The sequence below is a fragment of the Convolutriloba macropyga genome, unplaced genomic scaffold (assembly GCF_964194025.1).
Source record: "Convolutriloba macropyga unplaced genomic scaffold, txConMacr16.3 SCAFFOLD_1606, whole genome shotgun sequence".
Classification (NCBI taxonomy): domain Eukaryota; kingdom Metazoa; phylum Xenacoelomorpha; order Acoela; family Convolutidae; genus Convolutriloba; species Convolutriloba macropyga.
The window spans coordinates 23,378-45,208 of NW_027450862.1; the positions used below are offsets into that span (position 1 = coordinate 23,378).

At 34.9% G+C, this 21,831-nt stretch overlaps 1 protein-coding gene across 1 annotated transcript; it reads left to right on the forward strand.

Moving 5' to 3' along the window:
* The first annotated feature begins 3,186 nt into the window (after positions 1-3,186).
* LOC142356225 (uncharacterized) lies at positions 3,187-11,924 on the forward strand. The gene is made up of 7 exons (XM_075408181.1): positions 3,187-3,269; positions 4,250-4,370; positions 5,284-5,346; positions 5,511-5,605; positions 5,679-5,701; positions 10,501-10,662; positions 11,734-11,924. Exons 1-7 carry the CDS (start codon positions 3,193-3,195, stop codon positions 11,889-11,891), a joined length of 699 nt encoding a protein of 232 aa, XP_075264296.1. The 5' UTR covers positions 3,187-3,192; the 3' UTR covers positions 11,892-11,924.
* Positions 11,925-21,831: the final 9,907 nt, after the last annotated feature.

Below are 21,831 nucleotides of genomic sequence, written 5' to 3' on the forward strand. Positions count from 1 at the left end.
AATCAACAATTTTTTTTCTCAAAGCTTTACTCGCAAATCGAATACAATGCTCGAAATTAGGTTTTGATTAATCAGATTAAAAAAATCAATCAAAGTGGTCAACAAGGATTTGTGTTGGAACGTTTTATTTTTCTGTTATATGTCAACTCTTTTCCAGAAAAAACTGGAGGGTGAACATAAGGCTGTTCATTTTGCGGATGACACTATTATTATATGCAAAATTGAATATTATGAAAAAAATTGAAATTATATCCCAACGAACAGAAGAATAGCTGACAGAGAATCAACTGACTTTAAATGCCAATTAAACAGATGTTATACTTTTACAAATCATTCCAATTGGGATTCAGAGTTTACTTTTAAATCTGAAGTTATCAAACCAGCTCATGCTTGTTGTTATCTGAGAATACAAATGGATTCAAACTTACCTTTGAAGTTCACCTGAAATCAGTTTTAAGCAAAATAGCTGCTGCAATTTGTTCTTTGTATCTTGTAAGAAATCAAATTCCTTTGAAAGTAAAAATTGCTGTTTTCATGTCAGTTGTACTCTCTCATCTTTCTTTCATTTGAGTTTTTCATCAATCTCTTATAGCAAAAAACATCAACCGCAAAAGCAAGCAAATTAACTGGGGTATAAAATTTTGCTCTCATCTTTTCATTAAGGATGGAATCCTGTCATCCGAATTCTTGTCTCAAAAGTTAGCATAATGAAGCTACAAACAGATATAAGACATTGGGAAGCGTCCGAAAATTTAAAAATATTTACTAGTCGCCATAACGTTAGACAGAACAAAAGAACAAATAAAATATTTTTAAATAGAAAACGAAGTGGAGTAATCAATCTTTGATCTTGAAAAGTGTCAAAAGTGGAACAATTTGCCCTCTTCCATAAAAAATTTGAACAATAAAAATTGCTTTAAAAATGTTTTAACCGAGTTTTTGCTCAATCAGACCTCAGAAGTTCCCGCTAATAGACAAATAGGAGCCTTCAAATCTTATTTCTACTATGAGAAAAAACAGCCACAGTTTTGAGATTTTTATGTTAAAAACAAAACTGATTTTTATATTAATAGGAATAAGATTAGCAGGCTTTTCCAGTATACGCACGTGTCCCAAAAATTGCACACGGCAGCGCAGTAAGACGTCTGGAGTACTTACTCCCGTTCTTCGAACAACTCCTTGAACATGGTAGCTGTTTTGGCTATCGCGTGAACGCCCCGAAGTTTCAATTGATTGGAAAAAAGGCGTCAAAAATCAAAGATCTCAGGTTGTTTGAGGGGATTTCAGTTGAAATTGTTGAAGGCTGCTGCCTGCTAGGATCTGTAATTGGCAAGGAGAAAACCTATGAGAACTTTAATATAACCACAACTGGAAAATATTCCAACTTGTTGATTTCTTAAAATTGGGGCAGATAGACAAAACATCCCCTCAGAACGCTTACACATGCCTCACAAGAGGCGTGCAATGAAAATTAAATTTCTTGTCCCGGACAAAGCCAATCTCACGGAATATCTCCACAGACGCAGAAGCCAATATCCCAGCGCACCACGTCCCATCGTCGTTCTTTGATTCTCCCGCGTCTCAATCCAAACGGCGATTGCATTCGCTACGAACCCGGGAGGGCGGACTTCATATCAAGGATCCAATAGATTCCGAAACGGAGCACGCTGCTTCGCTGAAACTATTCGCTCCTCTTGAAGATGAGTATCGAGAAAATGCTAATCTCAACCAAAAACGCATAACGCACTACGAACGAATCGCACGCCTAAATTTTATTTGCTCGCGAAAGAAGGGTGTTAATGGAAGCCTTCAGATTTCACACCGAGCAACGCCAATCAATAGGAAAGGCTTCGGAAAATGGAGCATCGAACTGGCTCACTAATCTACGGCTTAAATGTTACGGCTTAAATGTTACAGTTTCTACGGCTTTACACTAACGAAGTCCAAATTTAGAGACGGGTTTTGCGTTAGGGATAACATTGAAGCCAAAAATAAGCCAATTAATTGTCCATATGTGAAAAGTTTACCCTATCACATGCTCTCAACTGTGCGAAGGGGGGTATACACACATGAGACACAACGAGATCCGAGAAACTTTTGCTAAAATCATGCATGACGTTTACTATAATGCTAAAGTTGAGTCGACTCTTCAGTTGCTTCAAGGCGAGTCCTTTACACACAAAACTACTAGCACTGATGAAAACGCGCGATTAGACATTAAAGCAATTGTCCTATGGGGGTCAAGGTTCAGCCGTTATTTCTTCGACGTGAAGATCTGTAACCCACTTGCCAAGTCATGCCGGAAAAACTCTGAAGCGTACAAGTATCATGAGTCTTTAAAGTGCCTGAAGTATGAGCAACGAATACTTGACGTCTAGAAGAGTAACTTCGTGCCACTCGTGTTTTGCTGCATGGGAGGGGGGGGGGCAAAACCGTCCGCAGCGCGCACTATTAAACAAGTGGATAGCAAAATTGCCGAAAAGAATGACGAATCATACTCCGACGCATTAACGTACATACGCACGAAAATTGCTCTTCTGCGCAGCGCTATCATATGCCTCAGAGGGTGCCGTGGTTCCAAACGGCCGACCAGCATTGATAGTTCTTGCAGTGCCATTGTGCGGGAGGGGAGACTAGATTCATAACAAATTAGCCTATATAGAAATTCAATTCTTTTGACGCAGCTCTAAAAGAGTTATATTGCCTTGTCCTTAAAATTATATACGATACAGTCGATACAGTGATGTTTATGTTTATATTTCTCATGACGCAGCTCTAAAAGAGCTATAGTGCCTTGTCTTTTAAATTATATACGATGAAGTGATGTCTCATAGTGGACGATCACTACTCATCCATTGGATTATCCTTCGTGGCTTCAGAGCAAACCCCCTTTAATATAACAGGAAAAAAAGAAATATGAATTTTAAAGCGTGTAGATATCTAACCTTAGGGTTATATTCTGAGTAATTTAAATATTTAAACAAAAAAGGGACTAGAGTATCTGGCTTCACCAGTCTTTACCCCCAACATAATGCTAGAACATAGTGATTGAAAAAAGAATGCTGTATAAAGTATTTCGACCTCACAGCAATTTTTTTATGCGGAAACTTTGTGTCAAATGAGATTTTCCTGTGCTTCAATAGTATTTCTGTTTAAATTTTTTTTTTGTAAATGCTTACTTTTTTCAGAAGAATGGAGAAATTGGTGGCTCTATGTCTTATCTTTGTGGGTGCTGCTTCTGCTCATCCGTTACTTTTGTGGAGCTCAAGGTATTAGAATTTCAATTTTTTATTACTTCATTAACGTTTGAGTGCTCGAAAGAGTATAAAAATGATCGTTGTTCAATTGAATTGTAACCATAGTTTTACTGTGTTGTTCGTTACAGCTAATGACGTTTAGTAGTCTTCATCAATATTTAAGCGTGCATTCAAGCATGTCCTCCTCAGTACGTATTTGGTTCTAGTTGCAATGTCAAGTTGGGCAAGCAATTCTCGTTTTAAAAAGGATAACAGAAACAATTTCGTTTGCCGCCCAAAAACCTCTTGCCTTTTTAAGAAAGATAACAGGACTTTGAGAGATACAGTCATCTCGATAAGTGGCAAGAAATTCTACACAGTGCGTAAAAAGCCACCAGATTCTCGTAAAACGGAGGTGTGCAAATACTTCTTGGAGGGAAAGTGCACTAAGCCACATTGTCCTTATAGCCACATAGCTCGTTCCAACAGATTTTCAGTGTGCCAAGAATTCTTGCTTAATAAGTTCTGCCCGCGCGGATCTAAATGCGTGCAACGTCATGTCACTAATGCCTCAAAGAGACCAAGTAGTTCTCAGAGTAAGCATATCTGGAATAGAGCATCATCTCTTAACAAATCACAGAAAATGAATCCGAATTCTAAAAGACGGTTGGAGACACAACAATCAGACCGAACTGCAACACAATCAAGTGCAACAGATTATTGTAATAACAACAGTTTCCTTCTTATTCAATCTGAACATCACCCTATACACAACATTGATTTGCCAGAAGACGATGAACTTGACTTCTTGAAAGACTTTCTTAGCGACGAGTCCTCAATATTGCCTAGCTTTTTGCAAAAGTAGTTATCCTGTAGCGTTAGTTATTAGTAAGTTATCCTGTAGCGTTAGATGAGACTATTCAGCAATAAATTTTGTGACTTGTAACTTTTCTTAATTGTGAGGTTGATGAACTAAAGTAACATTTGAATACTGAGTATTTTGGTTGTTTCAGTGATCTTCGCTCCTTCTACAAGATAGCTTTAGGCACAGATCTCAGCGATCCAGATTTCAACAACAAGATCTTAGCTCCATTGTGCGGAAATGCGCAATTTGTGGTCTTCAATGTTGATAATGTAAGTTAAGTTGCTTGCTTATCAAACAAATCGGAATACTGAAACCATTCAACTTGATGTCTAATGTGAAAGTGCATGACAATATTATGCACGTCTCTGGTATAATTAAACATCTCAAATAACTTCATGCAAATTTCAAGAGCATGTTTTCTAGGTGCTAAAACACATGTTTTCTAGGTGGTAAACTTCACTGAAGCGCTGTACTGTTCTGTATTGGCTTTAAAATAAAAGGGGTCTTTTCAACAATCGCTTCCCTCTGTTACAAATGGGCTGGTAATTGAGAGCAATTTTTTTTACCAATCAGAGATTATCAGAACCGTAAGCTGATGTCCAAATATTGATTACTATGTTACATAACATTCAATTCAGTTATGGAGGGGGAAAATTTATACTAAAGAGAGAGAGAGAGAGAGAGAGAGAGAGAAAGAGAGAGAGAAAGAGAAAGACTTAATTCCCGATTAAGGGCCAACAACTAAAAATCAATGAAATTCATTTCTACTATTTAACATTTACAAAGCTCGTACAAGTGGGGCAATTGCAACAAACAAACCATGAGCATCGAAAACAGGGATTGAAACATGGGATGATGGATTGAAAATGTTCAACAATCTTGTTGATCTTGAAGTAGTCATCATCAATTATCCCATGACGATAGAAAAAGTTGATCATGTTGATGGACCGTTCGTAGAAAGATCCAGGGGCTACTTTACGTTTGAGTTTGAACTTGTTTCTCCGTCTTCTCGTCACAGTCTTCTCGTCACACCAAGAGATAAAACTTAACATTATCACAGAAGTCGCTCAATAGCTTCCTTTGGGCCAAGAGAATGAACTAGGTGACAGAGGGGAATCGATTGTTGAAAAGATCAAGAAAAATAAGATGTTGAACTAACTTTAGTGGCCTATTTTGTTTCAGCTATCGTACGTGTCATTGTCAGAGGTTGCGGACGAAACTTCGCCTGGATGGAGTTTTGTCAAGGTCAGTTAGAAATAGATTACCATCTGAACTTTTGTTCAGGGGAAAACCCAAAACTTGTTTTGATTTTCCATCACTGTTGAGATTGTAAATGGTGCTTAAACCAATAATAATAATATATTTGAATCATTTTCGCTTCTCAAATTATTCACTCGTTAATTTTCCAGAATGCACTCATGGGAGCTAAGTTGGAAAAGCTTCTGGAATATTCAGGCAAAGGCGAAAACCCAGCCTTGTGTGGAGCCCAGTATATTCCAATAAAGTAAGTTTGGCTTTTTCCGCCGAATTTCAGTTATTAGCATAACATACCAAAGTTTAAATTGTCAATGTTTCAGGGACAGGAAGGACGTGACGATTGGTAAGATAACATCTCGTGTAATTGTTGTCCTATCATTTTCGATTACCCTGCTAATAAACCCCCTCTGACTGAAACAGACCCCAACAGAATTAAGTCCTCGTCAGTCCTTCGACAGCAATTTGTCCGACATTAGTCGTTTGTTGATCAAGGGTTCCTTCCAAATGAGGGATAATATTTCAACCAGGCCATGTAGACAATCACTTATTAATAGCCGCACAGCGATAGCTGAGCCTATTATTGGCCTTCTCTTGGTTTTTTACAATTCAAAGAATTTGAATTGTATTGGGGTGCTGTCTTCTTTTTATGATCTGTTCACACATTTTCATGATTTTTGAAGTCAAATTGGAGTAGTGATTTTGGTCACGCCGAAACAGGAAGTGGAGCAAAAAAGCGAGTTGCTTTGCGGCGAAAAATTTTTTCGCTCCAATTTTAAAGGAGAATGACAAAACGGTCTTTGAAGAAAAATTCGCTTTCTCGCTTATCAAAACCATAAGTGGTTTTTCTTCACATGCAGCAATTTCACTGTGATTTTTACTGTTTTTAATAGCCGCCCTCATCTTCTCAGCCGGCTATTATAGCGACCCTATTTTTTTTACTTCGTCGAATAAAAAATGTTTCGCTTTCCCTCATTTTGCCGCTTTTTCAACATTTTGCGTGATATCTTTTTGACTTCTCTAGGCTAGTTTATCTCTTCTCTCATTCTGCTAAAAGTGATTTTGAACAGCAGTTGCTCAGCAAAGCAATTCAAAATGAACAGAGTCAGTATAAAAAATTGAAGTCAGAAGAAACGGGATAAACCCATAAAGCCCAATTTTAGATGCCCGCTATTTGAACGTCGTTCCTATAAGTCTTATTTACCATCTCTAATGCTTATTGTTATTGATAGTAGCCCCTGTAGCCTCTCTCTAAGAAACAGAAGTATGTTCAACTACGAAATGCCATCAAAATAAATCGGACTTAAAAAAATGTTTTTGTACAAAAATCTTTTTCAATATCTTCTCTGTTATTTCAATCCCAATCATGCTTATTGGAATCAACGGCGGCTATTTTCCGGCAATCTGCCGGGTATGTTTTCAATTTTTTGGATTGGATTTTCTAAATGGTTTTCTCTGTCCATTCATAGTCCGTTCTATGTCTATTTTTCTGTTTAGTCAATGAAAATTCTTTGAATTGTACGTCAGGACTTGTCCTGCTATGCTTTTTCTTTCGTCAAGATTTTTGTTACGACCATATGATGTCACAACGACTTCAAATCTGCTTTTTGTTTCTTCTTTCATGCAATTTTAACTGAATTGCGTGCGTGACGTCATTTTTCGCTCTTAATAGAGCGAGTTTTTTACAATTCAAAGAATTTGAATTGTATTGGTGCGCTGTGTTTTTTTAAGATGTTTTCACACATTTTTCAACGACTTTGATCTTTCAAAACTGGATAAACAGGTAAAGCCCAGCGGTCATTAAGTTTCGTTAGAAGCCCAAAGTGGGTTTTGGTAGTCCTTCAAGTGCTTATAGTGGTGCAGAATGGGGCATTTTTTCATTTTTTTGTGATTTTTTTGTTTTGATTAGTCTTAGGTTGAAGTTTTTAAACGTGGATGAAGGCCTTTTGCGAGACAAAATTGCTTGTTATGGCCACTTTATGAGCTATATGTTTTGGTATTACAAACACAAACACGCAAAATGATACTAATTTTTGCAATTTCTTTCAGGTTTTTTGAAAATTTTGAGTTCTTTTTAGACCTAGGTGCCAAGAAACCCCCTCTACGGTTTGCTTAAGGGTTTGATGATAGACTACTGCATAGTTTCTTTTGGTAATAGAATGGTTTTCAACTTTTTGCCATTATGACTTAGCATTTTTTGACAAAACTTGCAATTTTTTTTTCATTTTTTTTAACATTTATTGTCATTATTCAAGTTGTTTGAGTCCCAGGGGTCAGAAAATCTCATCAGGGGTTGGATAAGAAGTTATTGAAAAATTTTTAGCTGCCATTGAATAGGCTTCAACTTTGGAATATCACAAATTTTAGCAATTTTTTTTTGACAAAATTCGCATTTTTTTCAGGTTTTTGAAAATTTTTGTCATTTTTTGCAGTTTTTCTAGCTTCACGGACCAGGCCATCTTCTTTGAGGGTTGTTAATAGGGCACTGCATAGTTTCTAGTAACAATGGAATGGTTTTTAACATTTTAATGTCTCGAATTTTAGCATTTTTTATCAGGTCTGCAATTTTTTTGATATTCGTCCGTTCTCAAGTGCGAGGAAACATATTCCACGTTCTGATAAAAAGTTACTGCATGGTTTTTTGTTTCAATGGATTTGTTTTCAACAATTTAACCTTTCGACTTTTAGAAATTTTTTGATAAAATATGCAAATTTTTTCAAGCTTTTTCAAAATATTTGTAATTTATTTATTTTCTGGCCTCAGTAGCCAGTTAACCTCATCCAGGGTTAGATAGTATGTTGTTAAATAGTTGCTAGGGGGCAATTCAATGGCCTTCAACATTTTAGTTGAACGAATTTCTATTTTTTGAAGTTTGGCCTATCGATCTATGCTCCAATGAGTTTTTTAAAGCTTAGAATTGGTTTACTGGATAGACTCTAGAGACACAGAATTGATTCTGAATATATTTATATCACGATATTCAGCAACATTTACTTATAGTTTGCAATTGATGATTTCTTTTTCTAAATTTTTTGTTCAATTTCGAGTTAGTCGATCTTCAAGGGCCAATGAATTTTTTTCAGCTCTTGGAGATATAATACTGGACCGATTTCAAAACAAAAATTGGTTTTGAGCATATTTTTGAAATAGGTATTTTAAAGGGAAACATTTTGCCTTAAGTTTAAAAGCTTCAAGAGTTTTAGCATTGAGTATATTTTTGTTTAGTTTTGATTCTTTTAGTTTCTCAATATTTTGATGATTTTGTTTGTGTTCTGGCTGGCATTGTTCAGTTGATCTGCTGGTCAGGTAGAGTACGTCTGAGTTTTTCATTCAATTCTTTGAATTGTTTTTCAGGACTTGTCCTGCTATGTTTTGTTCATTCGCGTGATTAAATTTTTGGTCACATATGACTTACCTCACTCTCAAAAATGACTTCCTGACTTTGAAATGGACTTTTTTTACTTTAATTCAAAGAGATAAGGTCAAGTGAATGTGTGTCACTCTAAATTAAGCTTATTTGAGAGCAGCTGATAGAGGCAGCAATAACTTATACAGATTATTAATCAAAATTTAACATCTCAGCCTTCAATGAAACGACTGTTTTTTTGGTCTGTCTTTTTTACTATATTTTTTTTGAGACTGCAGATCTACAAAGCTATTGCGGCTATTTTTTGGCAATCTGCCAGCTATGTTTTAATTATCCAAAAAGTCCGTTATGTTGGAAGGGGTTGTTGTAGCTGTCGGCTTTAATTTTGACTTTTGACAGTTTTTGTCGTTTCAACCCAATCATTCGTTATAAGATATTTTAAGCTATTCTGCGCAATTTGTTAAATAAATTGACGCATAGATCACAGGTTCAGTGTACCATTCAGTAACAATGTAGGGTGAAATGAAGGTTTGAGATATTAAGCTTAGATTTGCATAGTTAGTGAACTTGGTTGCTATCGATTCCGTGATTCCATTTCTCGTAGACTTTTGAGAGATTGACGGCTACATCCCATCTAAATCATTTGGCCCAGGTTGGGTGTATGCCATAAATGCAATTAAAACTTTCAAATTTCTATCGCAACTCTTAGTTTGTTTAGGGTCGAATTGTTGCTCTTCCGACCCCACTTCTAGTGGTGGTTGGGACACTATATGCTCAAATAGATTTTTTTGTCCATTCAATTTTGGCCGACCGATTTTTATCGTAGAGTTGTGAGTTGTATCACTAAAACGCCTGTCAAGCGTAGAGTTTTGAATTTTGATTTTTCGAGGAATTATTAAGATTAAAATTTGTGATCATTTGACATGATTGTCTTCATTTTGATCTTTCATGTGTTTAAAGCAGTCTATCTCTGCTTCAGTTGGTAGACAATCAAGAGCAGAACCTGGCTGAGTGGGGTGGGAACCTTATGTGCCAACGCACATTATTGAGCCTCCTTGTTGAAGTTATAATCTGAAACTGCTTGTCTTTGAAGCTATATTTCCACCAAAATTTTGAATCATAGTTGTTTCAAGTTCATTAAAATGGTCTCACCTTCAAGGTACTTCCAGTTTATAGAAACAGCAAACATGCAAGAAATTGTCCCGCTTCTGCCTTGTCGAGTTTGACATCAGTTTCATTAGAATTCTAATGCAGTTTCATTAGAAAACTGCATTAGAATTTTTCGCGTCTGGCAATTTCTTCTTTTCTGACTATTTTTTTATAGAAATTATTCAATTTCTACAATCGGCATCTATTGACTTTTATAACTTCATTTTCAAAATTAATCTGTGAAATTATGAATTTGGCCCCTTTGTTGTTAATTTTGTTGCCCTGTCACTTAGTCTCATTAATGATAGGTCTTCTTCGTTTTCCAGTGAATCACAAAAAGACCTGTTTAATAGTTTTCATTGTTACCTAACTGTTTTTTGGCAGTATTTCTACGAAAAAAATAGCCGATATTTCAATGTTTCCCTCTTTTTGTTGCTTTCGTTGTCTTGAGTTTTATTCGCATAAATAACAGGTTTCATTGGGCTTTTAATTTAGCTTAATTTTATTCATCGAACAATGATTGGGTTGAGGATTTTAATAACTATTTTTCAGTGGTATTTGAGTTCAGGACTGAATTATGGTAGTAAGTTAGGGTAGTGGCACTGAGCCAAAAACTAATTTTTTGCAGATGAGCAATTACGTGATGCTGGACCTAAACTGAGTGGTGACAAGCCAGTCGTATACATTATACGTTCAGTCAACAATGTAGCAAAGAGTGAACAGACAAAGCGCATAAACAGACGACAGGCAACGGTGGATACGACATCACCTCCTAAAACTGGGAACATCAGTATGTATACTTTTTGCCATTGATGCTTTTACCAGTTTGGACCAAGTGGTTTGTTAGCTTTGAGTAACCAGACACTGTCGGGAAAAAGAACAGGTTTCCGCTAGGAAAAAAAGGAGTATAGCTATGGTCTTAGTTGAAGCACACGGATAATTTCTATTTGTGGCACTGTAAATGTAGTTTTTCTCCAAGTGTAATTTATTTAAAATTATCAGAATTTTTCAATGCAATTAAGCAATTTTATGAGATTTGCAAAAGGTCTAGTTGATTTTTTCTGAATTTTTTGATCGAAGGAAAAATTCTATCGCAGTAAATGACTTGATGGTTGATGCCTTCAAGTATAAATCATTTGAGTATGGATAAACTGGAACCAAATGAAGAATATGCTAGAATATCCTCCATCATTCAAGATTTAACAAGATAGCTCTTCATGATGTAAACTGTTGGCTAGAGACAACACGCTGCTGAAACTTGTGCAAATGGGATTGATTTCCCAATTAATTTTACTGTATTCTTTTACCCATTCCCCACTCTGACTCTTCTTCACTTTAATAAGGTGAAAAGGAGTGATAAGGTCAAGTGAGTGTGTGTGTCAGTTTACAATTCTTGGATCTTTTCCGTTTGTGCCCCCCAGCTTAGTGGGCGCATATTTGCATCCCCCAGACGCACGTACCATATTTTCACATAATGGTTTCCTATGTAATGTTACATGCTCTGTAACGGGGGGGGGGGGGTACAAACAGAAAAGATCCCAATTCTGTATCAAAATCTTCCGAGAGAAAGACTGATATTGAAGACGGAACTCTTTATTAGTATTCGATGAACATGAGCTACCGTTTTTTGTAGATTAGTTTGGTCTTCTAGGAGATTCTTTAGTTCTCTGGTTTTTGTGAATTGTGATTGGTTAAGAAACATACGGTTTTAATCTGAATTGTGAGTATTTTTAAAACAGCTGAGAAGACTCTCAGCAGCCGGTCTAAGCTAATCCTGTCGCTACGTCTCTAATGCGCCAAAGACGCAAATGGAACAGTTCATAGCAATGAAAAAGTATATTAAGTTTTGCATTGTGCGCAGGTGGATACGTGATCGATGAATGCTACCTGATGAACTACAAGATGATCACTTTCCTCCCTCTGGGAAAAGACTGGGGAGATGTAAAGCCTTTCGCCGTGACGAATTGGGCCAACAAAGACACAATCAGCTGTCCTACAGATACCAAAACATTTGAGTAAGTTTTGCGCTCCATAGTTACTGCATTGCGGAAGGCATCATTAAATTTAAAGTGAATCAAAGATGATGTTGATCGCCGATACTCTTTTGAACGTTCTCTTTTGGAAATAGCAAATGGGAGCGTGAAATAATTTACCGGACCTGAATAGGAAATTGCGAAAGTGTTCGCTTGACCGTTTTTGCGCTTATCTTCTAGAACATTCTTCGACTTCTCAAGTGACTTTTTCACGCTTTCGTCCTTCATTTTTGAGTGATCTCTATTGTTATCACTCCGAAGTAAAGCTTGTTACTAAAATAAAAACAATTGCAGCAAACCAACCAGCAGGGACTGATTGCCGGGTGGGCAGCGGTTCTGGTCAGGGATCGGGAGTCCATGGTTCGAATCCCGCTGTTGGCAACTGTTTTTGCGCCCATAAATAAAAATTGATCTAGGCTACAGCCCCTGAATTAAACTGCCTCGCATGTCGTTCAAGAGCAATTCTTCCGACATTAGTCGATTTATGTTTATAATTTTCTCTTAACGACCACTGCAACTATTCGGATCCTATTGTGGTCCTGTTTTTGTACTTTAATGAGAAGACTTGGGAATGTTCATTGTACACAATGCTCCAATTGGCCGAATGCCACACATAAAGACAGAGTTTGAAGGATATTGAATTAGTTAGCCTACCTAGGTATAAGCAGTTCAGCTATTGAACCTACTCGCACTCCTGCTCGAACTCTCTTTCCTGCTAGGATAAATGTGCAATTCACAGACATGAAGTAAAAGTGGGATCTTCTTCATTGTAGCCCACATGAAATTATAACGCAGCATTATAATATATGTACAATAATTGGGTCGGGTTATTCGTTCAGACATCTAAAGGGGGCTATAATGGAAAAGACCTAAACAATGTTTCGAAATCTGCATTTTTTTCCGCATTTAATCAACTATTTATCCTATGCGATTATAGATGTTAAACAAAAAAACGTGGAAATTCCTGTAAACTGATTTAAAATTTGAAAATGCGCTGCTTTTTAAAAACGAAACCCGTATAATTCCATTGAAGCACAAATAGGAATTGGAGCGATTAGGTACAGAGCTTTCTTGCTACTGAAATATTTTTTTTTTTGAAATCTGCCTTTCAATTTTTTTATAGCTGCAATGGCGATTGCTGAGGAAACTAATTTTAGCCTCGTGGTATTTTTTCCGTCATCAAGATCTTTGTTACGACTAAATCGGCGTTTGTTCGTTGTCACTTGCAAGTTTGACTGAGCTTGACATCATTTGTCGCTCTTGACGAACTGCGTTTTTTTCTCGGAGGTTTTTGGTCTAATATTACTTAACTATATCTCTCTCGCTCAAAATAAGTTCTGCTTACTTCAATCGACGATTTCAGACCAACTGACGATATCTCTTTCTTTCAAAGTTATTTCCGAGGAGCTTTTAGAAGCAATCCATAAGTTCTCATATTTTTGTTTAATCGAGATTGAAAATTAGTGCAGCTGGAATTTTTTAATTTTTAAAGCTGTTGTTTGTTGGCATTTTGAATTTCAAGTTCTACGAAGCGACGGAAGTCATTTCCTGACAGTACCAGCTGTTTCTCTTTATCGCTTCGCTATTGTTTTTTTTACTATAGCTGCGAAGCTGTAAGCAGATTGGAGCTATATGGCGTTGTTCGTGGTTTTTTTACAATTCAAAGAATTTGAATTCTATTGGGGCGCTGTGTTTTTACGACCCGAAGAAGTGGTATGGTTTTCCTTTTTTTGATAAATAAGCGAGCAAAAAACCAGAAATTGAGGAAGCGAATAAGGATTTAAAAACTTATCTGAGTGGCCAAATCCGAAGAACGGAGAAAAGAGTGGTTATTTTGTTCATACCTTCTTTTGAACGAGCAAAAAATTTTCGCTTAGTCAGTTAATTTTTTTGTGCACGTGTTTCTTTTTGAAGCTGTTTTTTATTGTTTTTCATGTTGGCTAACAGGTTAATTTAGACAAAGTGGAATTATTTAGCCTGTCTTGATACCTTATTGCAGTTTTCTTTTAAATAATAGGATTTTAACGCCAATTTAATTTTTTTCATTACTTCGCTAATTTTTAGTCCATTTTGCGATTTGTTTTTACGACCCAAAGATGTGGTATGGTTTTTTTGATGAATTAGCGAGCAAAAAACCAGAAATCCAGGAAGTGAAGAAGGATTTAAAAACTTATTTGAGTGGACAAATCCTAAGAACGGAGAAAAGTGGTTATTTTGTTCTTACCTTCTTTTGAACCAGCGGAAAGTTTTCGATAAGTGAGTTAATTTTTTTGTGCACTTGCTTCTTTTTGAAGCCGTTTTTTTTGTTTCGGTGTTTCATGTTGGCTAACAGGTTAATTTAGACAAAGGTAGAATTATTTAGCTTGTTTTGATACCTTTTTGCAGTTTTCTTTAAAATAACAGGAATTTTGTTCAATTATTTCGCTAATTTTTAGTCCATTTTGCGATTTTTGGACATTGTATTGTTTGGTTGAATTTTTTGATAAGTGAAGTGAATTAAAGCCTCATGACTGTTTGCTACAGCGGATACAAATTTCTTTCGCTACCTTTCTATGAAATTTGAAAAAAAATGGCTTGCCCAATTTTCCCTTTTCCTCATTTTTTTCTGTTTTTGGAAAGTCGAGATTTGTGTGAGCTCATTCAGGCTTGGCTGATTATTTTGATCGGAGTATTAGTTTCCTTGCAATTTCGAGTCCCTTCTGGAATTCTTCAGCTATGTTTAAGATCTGTTCACACATTTTCATTTTTGAAATCAAATTGATGTGATGATTTTGGCCACGCCAAAACAGTAATTGAAGCGAAGCGAGTTGTTTTGCGGCGTGAAATTTTTTCACTCTAATTTTAAAGTAGAGTGAAAAAACGTTGTTTGAACAAAAACTCGCTTTCTCGTATTCTCTTTGATTTTCTGTTTTTCGATTTTTTGGATCGGAATTTTCTTCTTGGATTGGTTTTTCCAATCTATTATAGTTCATTCGAGGCCTAGTTGTTTTTTGTTTGAACCAAATTTTGTTCTATTTAGTATTTCAAACTATATTTCTCTTGCTACAGGAAAAATTGTTTTCAAATTAGAACCACTTTAGGTAAACTGAGCTTTTTGTTTACCAATTACACTGAAACCCTCTTCAGGGTCCCTGAAAATGTGACTTTCGGCCTGGATCAAAATTTTTTAAGTGAGAAACCAAGAACGCTAATCTGCAAAACAAAACCAAATTCCTGCAAAAATGGATAAATGAACTGGCTGGATTACAGAATTAATAAACTTATAAACGTTTAAACTTTGTTCTGCCCTTTAACTCTGACTGTCGTTTAATCGTGTCTAAAATTTTTGCAGTATTTTAACATCTAAGATTTTTTAAAAAACTCTTTAAAAATGTTAACAAAATATTTAACCTGTTTGTTAACTCTAAAAATTTCTATTTAGCAAGTTTCGATTAACTAATCTTAGCCGCCGGATGAGATGTACTGAAAAAGAATAATAAAAATGGAAACTTTTGTCCAAAAAGGACAATGGGATGTTTTATTCCAAAATGGAAAATGGGAGGTTTTATCCCACAATGGATTCTTTTATCGCACTTTTATTCAAAAGGGGAAATAAAATCCCACTTAGGCGCCTATAAATAGGAGGCGCTTCATCCACCTGCTAAATATTCTTGATATCCCTTATATTGAGATCTTTTATTGCATTATATCCTTCATCTTTTTTATAATAAAATTCTAAAGTCCATCTCTTCTCGTTCCGACATCACCTGTGGGAAGAGGAACTATATACTCAAATGGGTTTTTTTGTTCAGACAATTTTGGCGGATCGATATGCTCATCGTAGAAATTCTAGTGGGCTCATTAAAAAGCTCGTCCGGCGTAGAAAAGTGAAAAGTCCGGCGTAGAAAAGTGAAAGGAAAAGAAATTGAAAAGTTTTTTGAATTTCGTTTTTTCGAGGAGTTATCGAGGTTTAAAGTTTTGTGTGAACACTTGATATTTGGCATGATTATTCTCACTTTTAGGGGAATTTTCTTTCAAATTAAGATTGTTTTCTATAAAAATAGTTACTCAAAATAACATTTCACTCCACAAATGAAGCAGTTTTGTTTTCCTAATAGACGAAAGGCGATAAAAAGACTGTTTTCATTCTCATAGGGAAGTTTACTGTCAAGAATTTCGAATTCTAATTGAGAGCTCCTTATTTTGAAAACGTTTCATATTTTTTTGTTTTTAAGTCACGTAGAGTCAAGTCATTTTTCATATAGAAGTTCCGTTAATGACAAGCCTCGTTTACAGTAAAATGAAGCCCAATGAACAAAAAGCTCGTTTTCAAGGAATCGCTAATGTTATTTTTGGCTTAGACTCTGAAGTTTTCGTAACTTTAATTGAAATTTTGGTTTTTTAGGTTTTACAAAGTTTTTGGAGTCTTATGGCATAGACTCGTTGACTAAATGTACAAAAGGTTTCGTAATGAGCTTTAAGTGAACCTATCTAGTGCTTTAAATGGACAGCTAATGGCTGTTAAGACTTTGGAAATGAATTTTCGGAATTTTTTTTTAAAATTAACCAATCATAAACTTATTTTCGTGAACTATAAGTCAGTCTCAGTAATTAAAGGAACCCCTTCTTTCCTATTGCAACCAAAATGAATCTTGTTAGGAGTTGGATTTTCTCTAACTCTTCGTCATTTGACTTCAATGTCACAAGATTAAAAAAAATTTCTAAATTTTTGGTTATTTTTGGTATTATTGGTTCCTTTTGAACTCTTATCACCTTATCTTAATTTTGATGGCTTCCATTGGCTGAGAGAAGACGTTCAATGGATCATAGATGAAGTTTTCAGAGAAAAACGAATTGTTTAAATGGCTTCGACACTTATTTCTCGCACTTTTCTACTGAATTTTTGGTTTTTGCCTATATTTATTGTTGTTTTCAGTCGTAAGACTTATCGTGATGTCTAACTGAAGACCTATGCTTGAAAAACATCCTTATCCTCCCCTCGAGGCTTAACTGAGCGTTTTATTGACATCCATTGAAAGCTATTGAATATAATGGCTGTCAAGACTTTAAAAATATTTTGTCTAAAATTTTTTTGAACATTAATCGTAAACTCCTTGTCGTGAACTGTAATTCAGTATCAGTAAATTCAGGGCCCTTTTTGTTTCTACTTAACAAACTTTTTCTACTTAGCGGTTTTGTCTAACTATTGGTTTCATGACTTCGATGCACGAGTTTTCGTATTTTTTTCTTATTTCAATTTTTTTCGTAATTTTGGTTCCTTTTGAGATCTTATAACATTATCTTAATATTGACAGCTCCCATTGGCTTAGAGAAATCGTTCAATGGATCATTGATGATAATTTCAGAGAAAATCTTATGTTTTAAATGGCCCCGAAATTTTCTTCGCACATTTTACTGAATTTTTGTATTTTGCCTGTATGTTTTGTTGTTTTCGTAGTCAGTGACTTGTTGTAATGTCTTATTGATGACTTATGAATGACAAACATCGTTTGTGTCCCATCGAGGCATAATTTAGCGTTTTTATTGGCTCCTGTTGAAATCTTAAGAATTCAATGTAGGAAACTACGGGTTTTCTCAAAAATTTCCTGTTTTAATGTATTTGTTCATATTTGTTGCTTTTTTGAAGTCATATTGTTAAAAAAGAATTCCACTGCAAGTTTTTACTGAAAATTTTATTTCAATGGCGCTTCGCTCAATATTTTTCTCGGTTTTTTTGAATTTGCTTGTTTTTGCCTGTTTTTTCTTTGTAGCCGTAAAATGCTGACCGGTCTCATAAGCTTGTAATCAATTATTGAATGAATGAATTTATCCGAAGCAGTCAGTTAATTGCGAATAGTCATAAAGTTTATAATATAATACATTTTCAAAATGTTTTCAAACTCAGTTTTTGTTGTTCTTTTCTTCAACTTGTAACTTATTCTCATCATTGAGAGGTCCCATCCAATTCTTTGTGTTTCAAAAAATTACTTGTCTCCTGATATTATGTCATAATTGATGTTTTGTTTGTTGGACAGCATGCGTTTTAATATGAATTTAACGCCAATTTAAAATTTTTTCGATTATTTCGCTAATTTTTAGTCCATTTTGCGATTTTTGGGACATTGTATTGTTTTTTTGAAATTTTTGGTAAGTGAATTAAAGCCTCATGACTGTTTGCTACAGCGGATACAAATTTCTTTCGCTACCTTTCTATGAAATTTGAAAAAAAAATGACTTTTGCTCAATTTTCCCTTTTCCCCATTTTCTGTTCTTGGAAAGTCGAGATTTGTGTGAGCTCATTCAGGCTTGGCTGATATTTTTGATCAGATTAATAGTTTTCCTTGCAATTTTGAGTCGTTTCTGGAATTCTTCAGCTATGTTTAAGATCTGTTCACACATTTTCATTTTGAAATCAAATTGATGTGATGATTTTGGTCGCGCCATAACAGGAATTGAAGCGAAGCGAGTGGTTTTGCGGCGTGAAATTTTTTCACTAATTTTGTAGTAGAGTGAGAAAATGGTGTTTGAACAAAAACTCGCTTTCTCGTATTCTCTTTGATTTTCTGTTTTTCGATTTTTTGGATCGGAATTTTTTTCTTGGATTGGTTTTCCCAATCTGTTCATAGTTCATTCGAGGCCTAGTTATTTTTTGTTTGAACCAAATTGTGTTCTATTTAGTATTTCAAACAATATTTCCCTTGCTACAGGAAAAACTGTTTTCAAGTTAGAACCACTTTAGGTAAACTGAGCTTTTTTTACCAATTACACTGAAACCCTTTTAAGGGTCCCTGGAAATATGACTTTCGGCCTGGAACAAAGTTTTTCGCGTGAGAAACAAAAGAACGCTAACCTGCAAAACAAAAACAAATTTCAGCAAAAAAGGATAAATGAACTGGCTGGATTACAGAATTAATAAACTTATAAACGTTTAAACTTCGTTCTGCCCTTTAACTCTTATTGTAGTTTAATCGTGTCTAAAATTTTTTGCAGTATTTTAACATCTAAGATTTTTATTAAAATTCTTAAAAAATGTTCACAAAAGCTAACCTGTTTGTTAACTTTAAAAATTTCTATTTAGCAAGTTTCGATTTAACTAATCTTAGCCGCCGGATGAGATGTACTGAAAAAGAATAATAAAAATGGAAACTTTTGTCCAAAAATGGAAAATGGGAGGTTTTATCCCAAAATGGAAAATGGGAGTTTTTATCTCACAATGGATTCTTTTATTGCACTTTTATTAAAAAGGGGAAATAAAATCCCATTTTGGAGCCTATAAATAGGAAGCGTTTATTTATCCCTTTAGTATTCCAAAATATCAAAAATTCTATACTCTAACTACTGTTCCACCTGCTAAATATGATATTCCTTAAATTGAGATCATTTATTGCATTATATCCTTCATCTTTTTTATAGTAAAATTTTAAGTTCCATCTCTTCTTGTTCCGACCTCACCTGTGGGGAGAGGAACTATATACTCAAATGGGTTTTTTTTGTTCAGACAATTTTGGCGGATCGATATGCTCATCGCAGAGAAATGTGAGTGATATCATTAAAACGCTGGTTTAGCGTAGAATTCAGGCTAAAAATGGTACTGTGAAAGTGAACAATACTGGATTGGAACCAGAATAGTAGTGAGGAATAAGTAGATTATTTTTTACCAGACCGGGAATCGATTCTGCGCGTTTTGCTGGCATAATTGTTCCGACCCCACTTGTGGGGGGGAGGAACTATAGACTCATGGGTTTTTTTTGTTCAGACAATTTTGGCCGATCGATATTGTCATCGTAGAAATGTTAGTGGTATGATTAAAAAGCTCGTCCGGCGTGTTTTTTGAATTTCGTTTTTGTTTTTTTGAGGATTTATTGAGGTGTAAAGTTTTGTGTGAACACGTGATATTTGGCCTGATTATTCTCACTTTTAGGGGAATTTTCGTTCAAATTAAGATTTTTTTCTTTAAAAATAGTTATTCAAAATTATATTTCACTCAACAAATGAATCAGTTTGTTTTCATAATAGACGAAAGGCGATAAAAAGACTATTTCTGGTCTCATAGGGAAATTATCTATTAAAAATTTCGAATCCTAATTGAGAGCTCCTTATTTAGAAAACGTTCCATATTTTTTTTGTTTTTAAGTCACGTAGAGTCTAGTCACTTTTCATATAGAGGTTCCGCTAATGACAAGCCTCATTTACAGTCAAATGTAGCCCAATGAACAAAAAACTCGTTTTCAAGGAATCGCTCATATTTTGGCTGAGACTGAAGTTTTCGTAACTTTAATTGAAATTTTGGTTTTTTTAGGTTTTACAAAATTTTTGGAGACTTATGACATAGACTTGTTGATTAAATGTACAAAAGGTTTCGTATTGAGCTTTAAGTGAACCTATCTAGTGCTTAAAGTTAACAGCTAATGGCTGTTAAGACTTTGGAAATGAATTTTCGGATTTTTTTTTCAAAATTAACCAATCATAAACTTATTTTCGTGAACTATAAATCAGTCTCAGTAATTACAGGAACCTTTTCCTTCCTGTTGCAACCAAAATGAATCTTGTTAGGAGTTGGATTTTCTAACTCTTCGTCATTTGACTTCAATGTCACAAGATTAAAAAAAATTTCTAAATTTTTGGTTATTTTTGGTATTATTGGTTCCTTTTGAACTCTTATCACCTTATCTTAATTTTGATTGCTCCCATTGGCTGAGAGAAGACGTTCAATGGATCATAGATGAAGTTTTCAGAGAAAAACGAATTGTTTAAATGGCTTCGACACTTCCTTCTCGCATTTTTCTACTGAATTTTTGGTTTTTGCCAATATTTATTGTTGTTACAGTCATAAGACTTATTGTGATGTCTAATTGAAAACCTATGCTTGAAAAACATCCTTATCCTCCCATCGAGGCTTAACTGAACGTATTTATTGACATCTGTTGAAAGCTATTGAATGTAATGGCTGTCAAGACTTTAAAAATATTTTGTCTAAAATTTTTTCGAACTTTAATCGTAAAGTCACTGTCGTGAACTGTAATTCAGTATCAGTAAAGTCAGGGCCCTTTTTTTCTACTTACCAAACCTTTTTAGTTAGCGGTTTTTTTCTAACTATTGGTTTTATGACTTCGATGCACGAGTTTTCGTAATTTTTTCTAATTTCGATTTTTTTCGTAATTTTGGTTCCTTTTGAGATCTTAAAACATTATCTTAATATTGACAGCTCCCATTGGCTTAGAGAAGACGTTCAATGGATCATTAATAGTGTTTTCAGAGAAAATCTTATGGTGTAAGGTGCCCCGAAGTTTTCTCGCACATTTCTACTGAATTTTTGGTTTTTGCTTGTATTTTTTTGTTGTTTTCGTAGTCAGTGACTTGTTGTATTGTCTTATTGATGACTTATGAATGACAAACATTGTTTGTGTCCCATTGGGGCATAATTTAGCGTTTTTTTGGCTTCCGTTGAAATATGGATTCAATGGCGTTGAAACTACGGGTTTTCTCAAAAATTTCTTGGTTTTAATGTATTTGTTCATATTTGTTGAATTTTTGAAGTCATATTGTTAAAAAAAGGAAGAATCCCATTGCTGCTAAGAAATTAATTGGAAATAGAACAGTTTTTCCTGAAAATTTCCTTTATTTAATGGCGTTTTGCTCGTCATTGTTCTCGCTTTTTTGAATTTGCTGTTTTTGCCTGTTTTTATTCTTTGTAGCCGTAAAATGCTGACTGGTCTTATAAGCTTGTAATCAAGTATTGAATGAAGGAATTTATCCGAAGCAGTCAGTTAATTGCGAATAGTCATATAGTTTATAATATAATACATTTTCAAAATGTTTTCAAACTCAGTTTTTGTTGTTCTTTTCTTCAACTTGTAACTTATTCTCATCATTGAGAGGTCCCATCCAATTCCTTGTGTTTCAAAAATTAAATTGTCTTCTGATATTATGTCATAACTGATGTTTTT

What these genes read in the sequence shown, in the direction of transcription:
- LOC142356225 (XM_075408181.1), top strand. Translation starts at nt 3,193, where the DNA reads ATGGAGAAATTGGTGGCTCTATGTCTTATCTTTGTGGGTGCTGCTTCT. An exon ending in GCCCAGTATATTCCAATAAA is followed by an intron (nt 5,606 to 5,678) that starts GTAAGTTTGGCT and finishes TCAATGTTTCAG; the next exon opens with GGACAGGAAGGACGTGACGA. An exon ending in TCCTAAAACTGGGAACATCA is followed by an intron (nt 10,663 to 11,733) that starts GTATGTATACTT and finishes CATTGTGCGCAG; the next exon opens with GTGGATACGTGATCGATGAA.